The sequence below is a fragment of the Podarcis filfolensis genome (genome assembly GCF_964270895.1).
Source record: "Podarcis filfolensis genome assembly, chromosome: 14".
NCBI lineage: Eukaryota > Metazoa > Chordata > Lepidosauria > Squamata > Lacertidae > Podarcis > Podarcis filfolensis.
The window spans coordinates 15,095,840-15,113,444 of record NC_139616.1 but is presented as its reverse complement, the minus strand read 5'-3'; the positions used below and the strand labels follow the sequence as shown (position 1 = coordinate 15,113,444).

The 17,605-nt window shown below is 46.2% G+C and overlaps 1 protein-coding gene across 2 annotated transcripts in view; it reads right to left on the bottom strand.

The window, feature by feature from the left end:
- Positions 1 to 17,605, bottom strand: part of SH3GL3 (SH3 domain containing GRB2 like 3, endophilin A3) — a 44,956-nt gene continuing 27,351 nt past the window's right edge. For both annotated transcript variants that reach the window (XM_083586845.1, XM_083586844.1), the window contains 6 exons: positions 11,384 to 11,527; positions 9,846 to 9,979; positions 8,434 to 8,592; positions 5,263 to 5,366; positions 4,193 to 4,320; positions 1 to 769 (listed from right to left, as the gene is read on the bottom strand). In XM_083586845.1, coding sequence (XP_083442971.1) covers positions 561 to 769; positions 4,193 to 4,320; positions 5,263 to 5,366; positions 8,434 to 8,592; positions 9,846 to 9,979; positions 11,384 to 11,507 — 858 coding nt within the window. In that variant the 5' untranslated portion in view covers positions 11,508 to 11,527 and the 3' untranslated portion in view covers positions 1 to 560. The remainder of the gene's footprint in view (positions 770 to 4,192; positions 4,321 to 5,262; positions 5,367 to 8,433; positions 8,593 to 9,845; positions 9,980 to 11,383; positions 11,528 to 17,605) is intronic.

Genomic DNA, 17,605 nt, shown 5'->3' with positions numbered 1-17,605 from the left:
TTTCCCACAACAGTGTTTATTACATTTGCTCAATGGAGAATCAATTTAGCTGTGACATTGACTTGGCTTTTTTGTTCGGGTACAGCGCACAACAGGTATTAGCTTTTCACAGTTAAGTTGAACGTAACAAAGGTAACTCACTGAGAACTAGCTCTTACTCACAGCAGCTTCAAAAATTGTGCCCACGAGTAAATTCACTGCAGGTAGAGGGAAGTTTCCGACATCATGCGAGGAAGTAAATGCACTTGGGAAGCAACAGTTGATCTATCAGTAAACGTACAGATCTTCAAGGCACAAAGCAAGGAATTAGGTCAGGGAAATCTGTGTGTGTTTATTTAACAAAAGGGGAGGATTTTTTTTATACGATATATATATATATGTACAAACTACATGAATACAAAATAAATACTTTTTTTTTTTTAAAGACACATACAAAAAAGTCAGTAAGTTGGTCAAAAGAACAAGGCTTTCGTAGAATGCCACACAAATGAAAAGCCACTTTGGAGGGAAAGACTTCTTTTCACTCACGGAAATGCATTTGTGACGTGAGGATGGCAGGCTCACTGAGGCAACGGCACCACAACCTCCACGTAATTGATGGGGAAGAAGCCCGATTCGCCATTCAACATGCCTTCGAACCAGTTCTCATCGATCTGATTGGTCAGCGTGATGACGTCACCTTCCTTAAATCCAAGCTCACCTTCGTTTTCTGGCTCAAAGTCATATAAAGCTTGGCAGCAAGGCTGGTCCAAGCCTTGTGAGGAAGAACCTGCCCAGAGTCACACGAGAGAGCAATTTTTAACCTGACGTTCTGTTGGTTTTACCCAAGATTATTCATGACCAGTTAAAACAAAATTAACCCATTGTTGTAGTATTATTATGCCAACTCAGCAGAAGGCTACTTCCTATGTGCATAGCAAGTCAATGCAGGAAGCTGATTTATACCAAATCAGACCCATCAGTTCAATTAACTCAGTACTGTCTACTCCAACTGGCAGCTAGATTTCAGGCAGGAGTCTCTCCCAATACCTTAAGGATCACCTCTCCCCATATGAACCGACCCAGACCCTCTGCATGTCATCTGAGGCCCTTCTCTATGTCCTCCATCCCAGAGAGGTTCGGAGGGTGGCCACAAGAGAGCCAGTGTGGTATAGTGGTTAAGAGCGATAGACTCGTAATCTGGTGAACCGGGTTCGCTTCCCCGCTCCTCCACATGCAGCTGCTGGGTGACCTTGGGCCAGTCACACTTCTCTGAAGTCTCTCAGCCTCACTCACCTCACAGAGTGTTTGTTGTGGGGGAGGAAGGGAAAGGAGAATGTTAGCCGCTTTGAGACTCCTTAGGGTAGTGAGAAAGCGGGATATCAAATCCAAAAAAGAAAAAAGAAAAAGAGAATGTGTATTTTCTGGGACATGCTCTCCCCAGAGAGGCTTGCCTACCACCATCATTACACGTTGTCAGGTGCTGTTGCGGTTGCTCGAGAGTAACCAGGCAGGACTCCGACCTGTCATTTAAAGGTTTTATTTTGGTGCAAACTATTTACAGTGAAGAGCGTGATAAGTTCATGTCTGGCTCAATCGCTAGCAGAATCCGGGAGTGGTCTGTTTTTGTACCTCCCCCAACATGAAAGCTTCGTCACCCCCAGCCTTTCCCACCCCTCCCAGACTACTGCGCATGATGGGCGACGGCAAGGGCGTGCTTCCCTCCTCTCTGGCTGGATCAGGCGCGGTGTTAAGGCTCCTACTAGCATCCTCTGGTCCTTGCACCTCCTCTCCGCTGGAGGCGGGGCTTTCCTCCTCGGCGGAAGAGGAACTGCTTCGCAAGATTTTCAGGGGCTCCCTGTAACACAACTGCCCTTCTATCTCTCGCCTCTGAGCCGATGGCAGTTCCCTGACACACGTCTTTAGGCACCAGGCAAAAACATTCCTTATTACCCAGGCCTATGGCTATTAATGGCCTGTGAAAGTGTGGGGAGACTGTTGTGACTATTTTATTATTAGGCTGTCTGTCAGTATGCTTTTTATTATGTCTTTATCGATGTTCTCAAGGCTTTCTTTCCAGCTGGAACTCAGTTCCGGCACCTCTCAGGTGGGCGCCGTTGCCATTACAGCCAAACCTCCGTTGTTGAACGGAATCGGTTCCGGAAGACCATTTGACTTTTGAAACGTTTGACAACCGAGGCGCGGCTTCTGACTGGTTGCAAGAGCTTCTTGCACTCAAGCAGAAGCCGCGTCGGACATTCGGGTTCCGAAAAATGTTCCAAAACCGGCGCATTTACTTCCAGGTTTTTGGCGTTCGGGAGCCGAAACGTTCGAAAATGGAGCCGGTTGAGAACCGAGGTTCGACTATATAAGAGAACAAGGTGTTCATGGTGAGTTTTGGCACCTCTTTTTCTAGAGAAATAGCACTGGGTATTCTGTACAGTGGTGCCTCAGGTTACATACGCTTCAGGTTACATACGCTTCAGGTTACAGACTCCGCTAACCCAGAAATAGTGCTTCAGGTTAGGAACTTTGCTTCAGGATAAGAACAGAAATCGTGTTCCGGCGGCGCGGCGGCAGAAGGCTCCATTAGCTAAAGTGGTGCTTCAGGTTAAGAACAGTTTCAGGTTAAGAACAGACCTCCGGAACGAATTAAGTACTTAACCTGAGGTACCACTGTAATGTGTTTTTAACGTTGTACACCACCCTGGGATCTGATAATGATGATGATGACGACGACAACAACAACAACAACGACAACGACAACAACAACAACAACAACAACAACAACAACAACAACAACAACAACACAATTGTAGAGGACTGATGGTGGCTACTAGCCATGAAAGCTACAATCTGCCTCCACAGTTAGAGGCACCAATGCTTCTGAATAGCAGTAGCTGGAAAACACAGGAAGGGAGAGAACTCTTGTACTTGAATCCTGCCAGAGACGTGTTGTTGGCCACTGTATGAACAGGCTTCTGGACTACATGGGCCACTGGCCTGATCCTCTTCTGCTCTTACGTATCTGGAGATGACAGGGATTGAACCAAGGACCTTTGCTATTTGAGACAGGTACCTTAACACTGAGTTACAGCTCTTCCTCCATTGGTGCACAATGGTTGGACGAATGGAGCTCACGGTGGGTGGGAAGAAAGAAGTGCTCTTTAATACAAGGAGGAAACTTTTAGGGCATATCCACACCATACATTTTAAACATATCCAACGCATATTTAAAGAAGTTGACTCGCCCAAAGAATCCAGGGAACTGTAGTTTGTGAAGGCTGCTGGGAAATGTAGCCCCTTGATGGAGAAACTACAGCTCCCAGGGTTCTCTGGGAGGGGGGGAGTCATATGTGTTGGATTTGCTTTAAATGTATTGTGTGGGTCTGCCCCTACAACCAGAGCATGTCGGTTCCTAAGTGATAATGTGGGGCATATATGTACATTATCAGGAGGGGGACAAGGAGCAAATTTAGTAGATACTGTATTTTTCGCTCTATAAGACGCACTTTCCCCCTTTCAAAAATTAAGGGGAAATGTGTGTGCGTCTTATGGAGCGAATGCAGGCTCCTTGGCTTCAGCGATCGCAACGCAAAGCCTCCAAAGCACAGAGGAAGAGCTCCCCACCCCGCGCTCCGGAGGCTTCGCGTTGCTTTCGCTGAAGCAGCCTGAAGTCCCCGGAGCGCAGCGGGAACTCCTGCTGCACTCCGGGGGCTTCAGGCAACTGTCCGCAAGCCTTCAGAGCACAGCAGGAGTTCCTGCTGCGCTCCAAAGGCTTGAGGATAGCCGCCTGAAGCCTGGAGAGTGAGAGGGGTCGGTGCACACCGATCCCTCTTGCTCTCCAGGCTTTGCTTCACTGGAGAGGTGCTGCACAGTTTTCCCTCTCTGCGCAGCGCCCCTTCAGCGAAGCGGGAGGAGAAATGCAAGGGGATCCATTTCTCCTGCCGCTTCGCTGAAGGGGCACTGAGCAGAGAGAGGGAGATTTTTTCCCCCCTGTTCTCCCCCTCCTATGGTCCAGTGCGTCCTATAGAGCGAAAAATACGGTAGATGTTACTGCAGTCGGACTGTCTATGTAGGTCATTAGAAACGGGAATGAAGGCAATTTATACCTTAGCCCAGAATGAAGTCATTTAGCAAGTTTTCATCTGCTACACATGAGGAGCTCCAAACTTAGTTTTGAGGGTTGTCAGTTTCACAAATGCATGCTCACCTGTGGATTTTATCGATGGACTGAATGAAATCCCATTGTGCTGCTGACCGTTGCTTATTTCAAGAGGTGTCCTTATCACCGGCTTTGGCTTGAATTCACGTCTTGGACGACTTGACGCTATGTTTATCCTGCAAACAGAGAAGTCAAGGGTCAAAACTCTATGACCCTGGAAGATGCAGAGAGCCACAGCTGGAAGTGTTTGAAGTAGGGGTGGGGGATCTTTGGCTTGCCAGATGTTGATGAATATGCATCCCATCAGCCCCAATAGTAAGCAGGTCTAGTAGTCAAGACTAGGGATGGGGTGTGGATTCAATTTAGTTCGCATCCAAAGCCAAATTTATCAGATTTGTACTTTCTGAAACAATATGGGAACTGAAGCACCGCCACCCTTTGAAAATCTCAATTATTTGAATTTTAAGATGCAGTTCACCTACCAAAACGCTCACAAGAATGCATATACAGTGGTACCTTGGTTGTCAAACTTAATCCATTCTGGGAGTCTGTTCATCTCCTAGAATGGTTCAAAAACCAAGGCGCGGCTTCCGATTGGCTGCAGGAGCTTCCTGTACTCAATCGGAAGCCGTGGAAGTCGTGTCAGACGTTTGGCTTCCAAAAAACATTCGCAAACCAGAATACTCACTTCCCGATTTGCGGCGTTCAGGAGCCAAAACATCTGAGTACCAAGGTGTTTGACAACCAAGGTATGACTGTATTAGGGAAAGTGTGCATAAAAATGAATATATTAGTAAATCTAATATACAAAAATGCATTTAGGAGAAATGGCTTGGGAAAATGTGTACATTAGGCAATGCGGCATACATAAATGTGTTGATTAGGAGGAAGTGGCAAGGAAAGAATTTTCTTGAAGGATTAAAGATCTCAAATTGCCGCAGAAATGTGAAGAACTGGATTGAAGATGGGGAAAAGGAGGAATCAAGAGAACTGAAATGGACCGTCCCTTCCATCCCTGTCAAGACTGATGGGCGTGTAGTCCAACAACCTACAGAGGACGAAAGGCTCCCCATTCCTGGTTTTAAGATGAACCAGAGGTAACCTAGAGTAATTCTTACCTGTTTTGTAGCTTGCTCTGCAGATCCTCTAGAATCTCTGTAGACTGCTTATGATACTCTACTGCAGCTTCTACAAAAACTAGCAACTGGCTCACTTGCTCTATCTGAAAAGGAGGCAATGGAAAGGGAATTTATATAAGGGGCTTTGCACGATGTTCCCAAATCTGAATAACAAACAGGGGCTTGCATTGCATGACCAGGAAAAAGGGGCATCCAGCAGCCATTATTGTTGTAGAAGACCCTAGAGCAGCCTTTGCCAACCCGGTGCCCTCCAGATGCTTGGGACAACTCCCATCAGGCTTAGCCAGCACAGTTATTGTACAAAAAAATCTGGAGGGTGCCAAGCTGGCCTAGAGAAAGGGAGGGCGCAAGGAGTAAGAACTGCTGAAAGTAGGAAAGAGAGTGAGATTGATGGTAAAAAAAGGTTGCCACAATGTGCCTCCACACTGGTTCTTTTCTTTGGAAGCATTAATATTAATATTATTTGTTGTTGTTGTTTAGTCGTGTCCGACTCTTCGTGATCCCATGGACCAGAGCACGCCAGGCACTCCTGTCTTCCACTGCCTCCCGCAGTTTGGTCAAACTCATGCTGGTAGCTTTGAGAACACTGTCCAACCATCTTGTCCTCTGTCGTTCCCTTCTCCTTGTGGCCTCCATCTTTCCCAACATCAGGGTCTTTTCTAGGGAGTCTTCTCTTCTCAAAGTATTGGAGCCTCAGCTTCAGGATCTGTCCTTTGAGTGAGCACTCAGGGCTGATTTCCTTCAGAATGGCTAGGTTTGATCTTCTTGCAGTCCATGGGACTCTCAAGAGTCTCCTCCAGCACCAGAATTCAAAAGCATCCATTCTTCGGCGATCAGCCTTCTTTATGGTCCAGCTCTCACTTCCATACATCACTAATTAATATTATTTACTGCATATTAATAATATTTACTGCATTTATGAACCTCTTCCCACGAGACATCCCGAAGTGATTTGCAATGAAGCAACATACACAAAGCAGTCACATGTAAAAAGTTTAAACAGTTGCATAATTAAAAACCATTATAAATAAATAAAAGCAGTTGAAAACATCGCATACATGAAACCAATTCCATCAAGGCAAGCCAGAAGCATCATCAGAGTCCAAGGACCCACTCCAGACAGGTCATAACACTCAAGGCGGATGCAAAGCAGAGCTGAAAGGGGGTGTGGCCTGGGGAGAGTTCCACGGGCCAGAATGAGGGACCTGGGGGCCACATTTGGTCCCGAGGCCTGAGGTTCACCATCCCAGGTGTAGAGAAACCTGAACTCAGGGAACCAATAGTCAGATTCAGCATAAAGCATCTTATCAGTGCTCCTGTCAGTGGAAAGGATGGAGCTCTCAGGATGTGGTGTGTCTTACCAGAGAAACCCAGAAATTGTTTCTTAGTAAACAACACATGGGGAACTCTGTGATAATCCTCACTTCTCTCACCAGGTGGCAGCCTTTCTAAAGCAATACAAAGAACAAAAACACAGCCGTTTGTCTCTCTGTTTTAAAGCTGCCATAAAGCATAGATGATTTTAAAGAAACAGACAGGGCCAGGCAAAGGCCTACCGTTTCCTCTCTACTACAATATAGGACAGGGATTGCCAGACTTTTTTGGATTCTTGGGTGCATTTGGAATTTTGAAAGAATGGTCACATCCACACCATTTAGGCCCCATCTGCACAATATATTAAAAGTGGTACCATACCACTGTAAACAGGGGCTGGGAGTTGTTAGGAGACCTCCTATTCCCCTCAGAGAACTACAGTTCCCAGAGTCCCTTGGGAAGAGGCGCTGGCTCTTTAATCACTCAGAAAATTATAGCTATGTGAGGGAGAAACAGGAGTCTCCTAACAACTCTCAGCAGACTACAATTCCCAGAATTCTTTGCGCAAAGCCATGAGTGTTAAAGCGGTATGGCGCCGATTTAAATGTGCCGTGCCGCGGTGCCATAACACAACAGGTAATGCAGTGTAAAAGGAATGCCAGAAATCAGGACAGAAGTGCTAGCTAGCATTATAACCAGGAAAATTATCACACTAAACCTCATACAGTGGTACCTCGGGTTAAGTACTTAATTCGTCCCGGAGGTCCGTTCTTAACCTGAAACTGTTCTTAACCTGAAGCACTACTTTAGCTAATGGGGCCTCCTGCTGCTGCCGCGCCACCAGAGCACAATTTCTGTTCACATCCTGAAGCAAAGTTCTTAACCTGAAGCACTATTTCTGGGATAGCGGATTGTGTAACCTGAAGCGTATGTAACCTGAAGCGTATGTAACCTGAGGTACCACTGTATCTAATGGCAACCAAATGGTTTGATAAAATGTTATTAGCTGTTGGTTTACTATTTTGACATTTGCAGCCCTTGGGCTCCTCTAGGAGTAAAGGCAAGATACAAATATACCAAACAACAAACAAACAAACAAACAAACAAACAAACTATAAACGAAACCTTCTCTATAACAATTAAGCATCAGGAGAATGTATTATAGCAGAGCACTGAATGAGTCTGGTACTATAGTTGTTCTTCATTATGTGCTCTGGGATTGTAAACATCAAGATCAAGATAATATGCGCCCGCTTTTGCGCCACTGTTTACACATCTCTTTTGTATAGAGTTTGTGACTGTATGGGTAAAAAACCTTGATTGTAAAAGGTAAAGGTAAAGCTAAATGATCCCTGGATGGTTAAGTACAGTCAAAGGTGACAATGGGGTTGTGGCGCTCATCTTGCTTTCAGGCCAAGGGAGCTGGCATTTGTCCACAGACAGCTTTCCGGGTCATGTGGCCAGCAGGACTAAACTGCTTCTGGCGCAATGGGACACAGTGATGGAAGCCAGAGCACACGGAAACACTGTTTACCTTCCCGTTGCAGTGGTACCTATTTATCTACTCGCACTGGTGTGCTTTTGAACTGCTAGGTTGGCAGGAGCTGGGACAGAGCAATGGGAGCTCACCCCGTTGTGGGGATTCGAACCATCAACCTTCCTGTCAGCAAGCCCAAGAGGCTCAGTGGTTAAACCACAGTTCCACCCGCACCCTACTTTGATTGTACACACACACACATTAGTAGTTAGGACACTGCAACCACATGGAATGCACACAAACACACCAAATTAGTCCTTGCACTCTCAAAGACCTTAAAATCAGCAAGAGGGTCTTACATCATTTTCTAAAAAGTTGAACATGCTCCTCTCTGCCAGTTCTTTGGATTCTTCGAACTTTTCCACAGCTTGCTTAACCTCCTCATCTGGTATCTTCCCTAGACGCTTCTTTTTGTAATCGTAATCTAAACGCCGGCCTTCTAGTTTCTTCAGGTGGTGCTGTGTTCAAAACAAAAATCCAAACAAAAAGATATCCAATTGCTAAGAATCCAAATGGCAAGGAGCCCCAAATGACGTTTTGCAAGCATGTTTCGGTTAAAGACGATATTATGTTGATTTATGCACTTAGGGAAAGTCACGTGGGATGTCAGCCAAAAAAACAAACACCCCTCAACCAAAGAAACCCAGCATCTGTGAACACTCCAAATACTACACAGCAATAAATCCTTTCATGCAGGACACTTCACTCAATGTGGAGGGGGGGACCTTTAGACTCCCCGAATGAGAAGCAAGAGACTGCCAAAATATGGTTTCACTTTGCATCCTGGCTTTCAGTCAAGTTCTGAATTTTTTATTATTATTCTGACTGCAGTGTGGTAGTTAACACAAGAGAGATAATGACAAACCATGGTTAACACGAGAGACATAATGCTAAACCATGGTTGCATTTGAATATGAAAAGGTGTGGGGGGGGAACCGTGGTCCTCCAGGCCGTGTTGGATGCCAACCGCCATCAGTTACAAAGAGGAACAGAGGAAACTAGAGAGGCTTAGCAGGGAGAAAAGCAAACCCTGGTTCTATCAGGTTTCTCTACAGCTATTTTATCTCTCCTTCAGCAGCTAATTTTCTCAATGGGTGGGAGGGGGAGAAACAGGCCTCATTCACACTTTTCCTTATCCTGTGTCTAGAAAGCATGCATCCAATCAGTTTTGCCTTTCCCCTGGAAAACTTGCTCTTTAGTGCTGAATCAGAGAAAACTTGAACCCGGAGAAAACCCGATTGACATTTGCTCCCATTCAGCAGTAAACAGTGGGTTTTCCTGGGGGAAAGCAGCAAGGAAAGCGGAAGTGTAAATAAGCCTGTAAGGGAAATTAGCTGCTAATAACCTAGCTTTCCCCAAAGCTGCTAACCATGGTTTCTCATTTCACCCAAACCAGGAAACGATAGCTATCGGAAGACTTCCTGGTTTGTTTACTTGCTTGTGCGAAGAGAGAGGTGAAGGGATTGCTAATATTTTACAATGGTTGGGAGGGGGAGAACAGGGATGATTAGCTGCTGTGGACAGAGAAGCCCTGATAAGGCTCAGAGAGGGAAGATGTTCCCATTGCTCCAAACCAAAAAGTGCTACAGCAGAATTTGAGATGCTCACGATAAAATTCGGAGACACTTTGTGAAATTTCTCAAGGGATTAACGAGCCACACCTCCTGGCACATTTGAAAAGGCAAAATGTGCAAGCCAGAAATAAACTCACCCCAATCTCTTTTAAATCCTTGTCTTGCAACAGCTGAAGAGGATCGATGAAGTTTTGCTTGACGTTGATGTCCAGAGAGTCTTTCACTTCACCCATCAGCTTCATGCTCTCCCCCGAATCGATTAGGGCAGTGCCTTGTAGGGAAGAAGCAACACTCAGTAAATCAAATTAGTGCCATATGTGCTGTAGAAGAGGGCAAAAACCCAACAACCTAGGTATTAAAACCATATGCTCCATTGTCGCCGTCCGTTCTCAGAAATATGAACAGCTTTCCAATCCTCTGTATTTTCCACTGTCCTCGTGTTGTAGGCAGGAACAGCTCACAATCCAAGCCCCCCACTTACCTTTTTGGGGGTGGGGCCACCTTGTGTTTTTTAGAAAGCCATAGGTAAAGGTAAAGGGACCCCTGACCATTAGGTCCAGTCGTGACTGACTCTGGGGTTGCGGCGCTCATCTCGCTTTACTGGCCGAGGGAGCCGGTGTACAGCTTCCGGGTCATGTGGCCAGCATGACTAAGCTGCTTCTGGTGAACCAGAGCAGCACACGGAAACGGCGTTTACCTTCCCGCCAGAGCGGTACCTATTTATCTACTTGAACTTCATGTGCTTTCGAACTGCTAGGTTGGCAGGAGCAGGGACCGAGCAACGGGAGCTCACCCCGTCGCAGGGATTCGAACCACCGACCTTCTGATCGGCAAGTCCTAGGCTCTGTGGTTTAACCCACAGCGCCACCTGCATCCCATAGAAAGCCATAGGCAGGGCTTTTTTTCAGCCCTCAGCAGAGCTCAGTTCTGGCACCTCTCAGGTGGGCACCATTGCCATTATAAGAGAACATGGTCAGGGGCGGAGGAAGGGGGTGGAGGGGGCAGTACGCCTCGGGTGCCACTCTGGGAGGGGTGACAAGATGGCCCCTGCCTCCCCCCAGCTGTAGAGCGGCCGAGGGTGCCCGCAGTCTGTATGGCTGCCGCTCTCACGCACTGTCCGTACAGGCTCCCACTCACACAGCGTCCGTATGGGCTGCTGCACATGAGCAGTCCGTATGGAATGCTGCTTGTACGGGTTGCCACACATGCGCACAAGTGTCGCTGTGCAAGCGGCAGCCCGTACAGACTGCACATGTGTGGCATTCCGTACAAAGTGCGCACACGAGGGAAGCCGCACATGCACAGTCCATACGGGCTGCGCTGCCCCAGGTGCCGGAGAGGGTTCCTCCGCCACTGAACATGGTGAGTTCTGGCACCTCTTTCTCTAGAAAAATAGGTGGGTGTGGTTTGGAGAAAACCACCTCACAGGCCAAATTACATCTTCTGCCAGTCAGAGATTTTGCACTTTTAGAGGACCGTCTTTAGTATGGCAAATACATGAAATGTATCTACCTCTGTGAACTGTACTCTCTCACGTTCATTCTGTCTCAGCCTTGCCTCTCCTCCCTCTATTACCTCCTCCACTGTAAGCTCCATGGGGCAGGGCCTGTCTTCCCCACCACAACCACATGCCACATGCACAGGCCACAGAAGCCACATAGCTGCAGAAGCTCACCAAATGCGGAGTCCTCTCCGAGTTCTCTCCCATATCGAAGCATACACTCTCCAAGCAGCCCTTCTGTCTGAGGGTACCCTGTGGCTTTCACTTGCCCTCGTATCTTGGACACGGTATTCAGCATTCCCAGCTTAGCTCTGTAGGCTTAAAACAACAATAACCACCTCAGAGACATTGGTGAGGCATAAAAGGAATACCTAAATATCCGTTTGAAGAAAGACATATGTGCTTATTATCCCCACGTACTGGGGTAAACAATCGGAAGTGTCGTGGCAAATTCAGAAGTGCAGGGTTCCTTCATGATAGCCACAGCCACACCACCTTCTAAGATTGTACAGCCATCTTATACCATCACCGTAATACAGTGGTACCTCTGGTTGTGAACGGGATCCGTTCCGGAGGCCTGTTCGCAACCTGAAAAGCCCGCAACCTGAAGCACTGTATCTGCACAGGTGCGCAGTGCGATTTAGCGCTTGCACAAGCGGCAAAACCTGGAAGTAACCCTTTCCGGTACTTCCGGGTCGCCGCAGGACGCAACTTGAAAAGACATAACATGAAGCAAACGTAACATGAGGTATGACTGTAATGAGATGTGCATTGCAATGACTAATGCCAATTGCCACGTGTTGCTTTCCAGCTAGATCGACTATTTTATGCGCATGTACAGAAGCAAATGATTTGGAGTGATTAAGGTGTGTTTTCCTTGACATTCCACTGGACATAACAGAACTTGCACACCATTCTCTTGAAACGGGAGCACCTTGTGTTTCCAGTGTTCCAAAACGTTTAGCTTTGGAACATGCAGAACAACTCTTCAGTGCTCTTCCCATGCACCTTATCCATAGAATCATAGAATCATAGAGTTGGAAGAGACCACAAGGGCCATCGAGTCCAACCCCCTGCCAAGCAGGAAACACCATCAGAGCACTCCTGACATATGGTTGTCAAGCCTCTGCTTAAATACCTCCAAAGAAGGAGACTCCACCACACTCCTTGGCAGCAAATTCCACTGTCGAACAGCTCTTACTGTCAGGAAGTTCTTCCTAATGTTTAGGTGGAATCTTCTTTCTTGTAGTTTGGATCCACTGCTCCGTGTCCGCTTCTCTGGAGCAGCAGAAAACAACCTTTCTCCCTCCTCTATGTGACATCCTTTTATATATTTGAACATGGCTATCATATCACCCCTTAACCTCCTCTTCTCCAGGCTAAACATGCCCAGCTCCCTTAGCCGTTCCTCATAAGGCATCGTTTCCAGGCCTTTGACCATTTTGGTTGCCCTCCTCTGGACACGTTCCAGTTTGTCAGTGTCCTTCTTGAACTGTGGTGCCCAGAACTGGACACAGTACTCCAGGTGAGGTCTGACCAGAGCAGAATACAGTGGCACTGTTACTTCCCTTGATCTAGATGCTATACTCCTATTGATGCAGCCCAGAATTGCATTGGCTTTTTTAGCTGCCGCGTCACACTGTTGGCTCATGTCAAGTTTGTGGTCCACCAAGACTCCTAGATCCTTTTCACATGTACTGCTCTCAAGCCAGGTGTCACCCATCTTGTATTTGTGCCTCTCATTTTTTTTGCCCAAGTGCAATACTTTACATTTCTCCCTGTTAAAATTCATCTTGTTTGTTTTGGCCCAGTTCTCTAATCTGTCAAGGTCATTTTGAAGTGTGATCCTGTCCTCTGGGGTGTTAGCCACCCCTCCCAGTTTGGTGTCATCTGCAAATTTGATCAGGATGCCCTTGAGTCCATCATCCAAGTCGTTGATAAAGATGTTGAATAAGACCGGGCCCAAGACAGAACCCTGTGGCACCCCACTAGTCACTCTTCTCCAGGATGAAGAGGAACCATTGATGAGCACCCTTTGGGTTCGGTCAGTCAGCCAGTTACAAATCCACTGAGTGGTAGCATAGTCAAGACCGCATTTTACCAGCTTCTTTACAAGAATATCATGGGGCACCTTGTCAAATGCCTTGCTGAAATCAAGGTAGGCTACATCCACTGCCTTCCCTTCATCTACCAGGCTTGTAATTCTGTCAAAAAACGAGATCAGGTTAGTCTGACATGACTTATTTTTCAGAAATCCATGCTGACTATTGGTGATCACAGCATTCCTTTCTAGGTGCTCACAGACTGTTTGCTTAATGATCTGCTCCAGAATCTTCCCTGGTATTGATGTCAGACTGACTGGGCGGTAATTATTTGGGTCCTCTCTTTTCCCCTTTTTGAAAATAGGGACAACATTTGCCCTCCTCCAAGCTGACCCTAGGAGCCAATCCTCAGTGGCTGTCAGGCGGCAGAGGAACCAACCCCCACGGCAAGTTGCCAGGAACGGATAAGAGAAGGAAAAGTCCTTACCATCTGCTTTTTATTCAATATTTACAGAGAGAGGCTTGGGAATGCAGGCTCTTGGAATAATGGCGTTGTCCCGAGTCAATCTCCACTCCCTTTCTCTCCCACTTCCTCATTCGTCATCTCTTCTACGGGTGGCACTGAGGGCCCTTTGCTTCTGAGCTCTTTGCTCTCCTACTTTTAAGGCTCGCCAGGTTCTGGGAGATGGTGGGTCTGGAATGCTTTCCAGCGATAACGTGTCAGCCAGCTGCTGCTCTGGCCCTGCCTCCTCCTCCTCTCCCATTATTTCCCAACTGTCCCCCTCATCTTCCTCTGAGCTGTGACCTCCCTCAAACCCCTGTTGTAATACTGAACTGGAAGGGTCAGGCTGGGGAGACACCCTCCACCATTCCTGCTCTGACCAGTCCCTGATATTGGCTGACTCACCCTCTTTTCACTCTGATTGGATTCAATCAAAGGATGAAATGACTTCTTGGTAGAAGAAACAACAACAACAACCCTCTCCTTTCATGTTGATTGGGTGGCTCTAGGTTTATTATTATTAAATTATTATTATTATTATTTCATTATTAACATTTGAACTTATATACTGCCCTATACGCGCAGGTCTCAGGGCGGTTCACAGGATAAAATCAGAAAATAAAACCAAGTATGTAATGAAAATATAAACAATAACCCAATAACACCCTACCCCCCAGCTGAAAGCTGGGACCCTGCTGCAGAAATAGTACTGAGTCTTTAGTCCTGGACCACTATACCTCTTCAAATAATACTGCCTTACATTATAAGAATATTTTACTAGGGCAACAATGCTGTCTTCTTTTATAGGAACATGATGCCTCTTAATGCCAGGTTCTGGGGATCAAGAGCAGGAGAGTGCAAAACCATGGTTCTAAAGACTGAGAATTACGTGGAAATTTTCTTCTCTAAGAATTACCTAGGGGAAGTGCAACACAAGGAGCAGAGGTGGCTGGCTTGTATCATTCTAGTATTGGTTAACAGGCTGTGGTTCTCGGGAGATCTCGCTCCCACCATCTGCTACCCAAACCTTTTAACTATACACAGAGCCATCTTTCCTATTGGGCTTACTGGCGTGTTGCGCCAGGGCGCTGGCCTCTCAGGGGCGCCCCAGCGAGTGAGGGAGCTGCGCGGCTTTGCCAGTGGCCTCCCCTTTCCCTGCACGCCCACCAGCTATGCCCCATCAACCATATGGCTGGCAGACATGCAGCTTGCGTCCCAAGCTCCCGCGGGAGGAGAGCGATCCCCACAGAGGCTTGGGAAAAGGTCAACAATTCTGGGAAACGGGTGGCGCCGCCGCCAGAAGGATCTTTGCACCACGGCGCCAGATATGCTTAAGACGGCCCTGACTATACATCCCGGGGATAGTTACAGCCCCACTCCAATGCTAAGTATTCTTATTGTTCCAAATTTCATTGAGGTCAGTGGGTGTTTTCGTGTGGGCCAAATATGTAGGATAAAGCTCTGTTCACCAAAGCAGACCTTTCCCAGCAAACCATCTGTAGCAAAAAGAGGTTTTAACAGACCCTGCTATGAATGTTATTTGTTCTCAAACTGCGATAGTAAAAGTTCAGCTGATGAGTAATCCTGCCCCCCCCCACCCCCAGCTTCCTCTGAAAATGCACTTGGTCAGTTATGGAAAAGAAAAGAAAAGAAAAGAAAAGAAAAGAAAAGAAAAGAAAAGAAAAGAAAAGAAAAGAAAAGTATCTGGGTGGACAGATAAGCAGTGTGTGCTGGAACCAATGAGAAAGAAATCCTTCATTTCTCAGTGCATACTATGTCTCATTTCACAGAGATATTACATATTCACAAATATATTGGTATATGTCAAGAATGGTACAGATTTCCGATCTAGAGGGGAGTTTCTAGATCGGTTTTTACAGGGTAATGTCACAAACAGGCAATGTTTATAACGATTCCGTGGCTGTTCATTCTGAAAACAGCAATTTCGTGTGGAAAACGACAAAACGGAAGCACGGTTCTTGCGAACATAACCTTGACTTTCACATGACTGTATCTTTAATTCACAAAAAAGGCCAGAGTGCAAAACTGCACCAGTTCCGACTGTGCAGACAATAAATAAATAAATTCACCCCCAAACTATTTTAAAGAGAAGTGTCAATGGAAAAAAGTCTTCACAAATAAAGCTGTTGAGTCTACTTCAACACCATGTAATTTCTCAGACTCTCTACATGACAATTACTTTGCCTGGCATTTTATAGATGTTTATCCTATCTTTCAGGGCGTTTTCTGTCACAAGGCAATCTACAAACACAAAATCCCAAATGATTAAAACAGCATAGAATAGGGATGGGGGTGTTGCTGGACTCCAAGTCCCATCAACCCCAACCAGCTTGACCAATGGGAATGGACGATGGGAGTTGTAGTCCATCGACATTTGGAGGGCCACAGCTCCCCCACCCCAGCACAGAACACCAGCATTTGAATGTTAACACTAACATTACAGCAGCAGCTACACATTTGCTAAAATGTGGGGATTCATAACATTAGCCAAATGCAGACTAAGCGCTATGGGTTCTGCTGGGGTGACAGGGGCCCTGGCAGCCCCCCCCCCCGGATTTCAGTTGATTATATTGACCCAGACCTACATGTACTGGACTCTAAGCACTATATTCATTGTATTGTGCCTCCTCCATGTGAGGTCCGGAGGGTGGCAACACAAGAACGGGGCCTTCTCTGCAGTGGCTCCCCATCTGTGGAATGCTCTCCCCAGGGAAGTTCACCTGGCACCTTCATTATACAATTTTAGGCACCAGGCAAAAACTTTCCCTTTTAACCAGGCCTTGGGTTGATTTGATTGACATCCTATGCCCTTATAAAATATGGTTCTTTCTTTTTTGGGGGGGGGGTGCTATTGGGTTGCTGTTTTTATTTTGATTATATATTTTGCAGTTTTTTATTTTTATTTTGTTCTGTGAACCACCCTCAGACCTCCAGGTATAGGGCGGTATATAAATTCTAATAATAATAATAATAATAATAATAATAATAATAATAATAATGTTAAGTTAAAATAAAAATAATAAATAATTGTCCAGTAGCACCTTATAGACCAACTACGTTTGTTCTGGTATAAGCTTTCATATGCATGCACACTTCTTCAGATAGCTTATACCAGAACAAACTTAGTTGGTGTATAAGATGCTACTGGACAAATTTCTATTTTTATTATTTTTATTTCGACTACGTCAGACTGACACGGCTACCTACCTGAATTATTAAGTTAAAAAGTCATTTAGTAATATATTTGCTGCACTGGTAGAACACTGTTTCATAAGGGAAAACACAAGTACAAGGCTCCCGAATGCCTTGGGAGTCAAACGTTTCAGTTCCCGAACGAGTGAAAACCGGAAGGGAGTGATCCGTTTCTCGAACGTTCTTTTGGAAGCCGAACGTCTGACAGGGCTTCCAATTGGCTGCAGGAGCTTCCTGCAGCCAATCAGAAGCCACGCTTTGAAAGTCAAATGTTTCGGAAGTCGAACGGACTTCCGGAACGGATTCTGTTCAACTTCTGAGTTATGGCAGTACATCGCTAAAGATTGTTATGCAATAGACTGCACTACAAGAATCAGCTGTTGCATTGGATTCTTTTGTTGTAGAACCTTCAAACTCTGCCATCCGCTTGCATACAGGCTCTCGCCATAGCAGACCAGAGTGTGTTGATTATGACCTGTATAACTCCTGATAGAAGCATGACATCCAGTGTTTGGATGCTGGGAGTACGAAAGAGCAGCCATGGAGGTAAGATGGACTAGCACCATCCCCATCCCATGGACGGCACCAGAGAAAGAAAAATTGCACGGTGTGTCTGCACAGAAGTGACAGAACAAAACG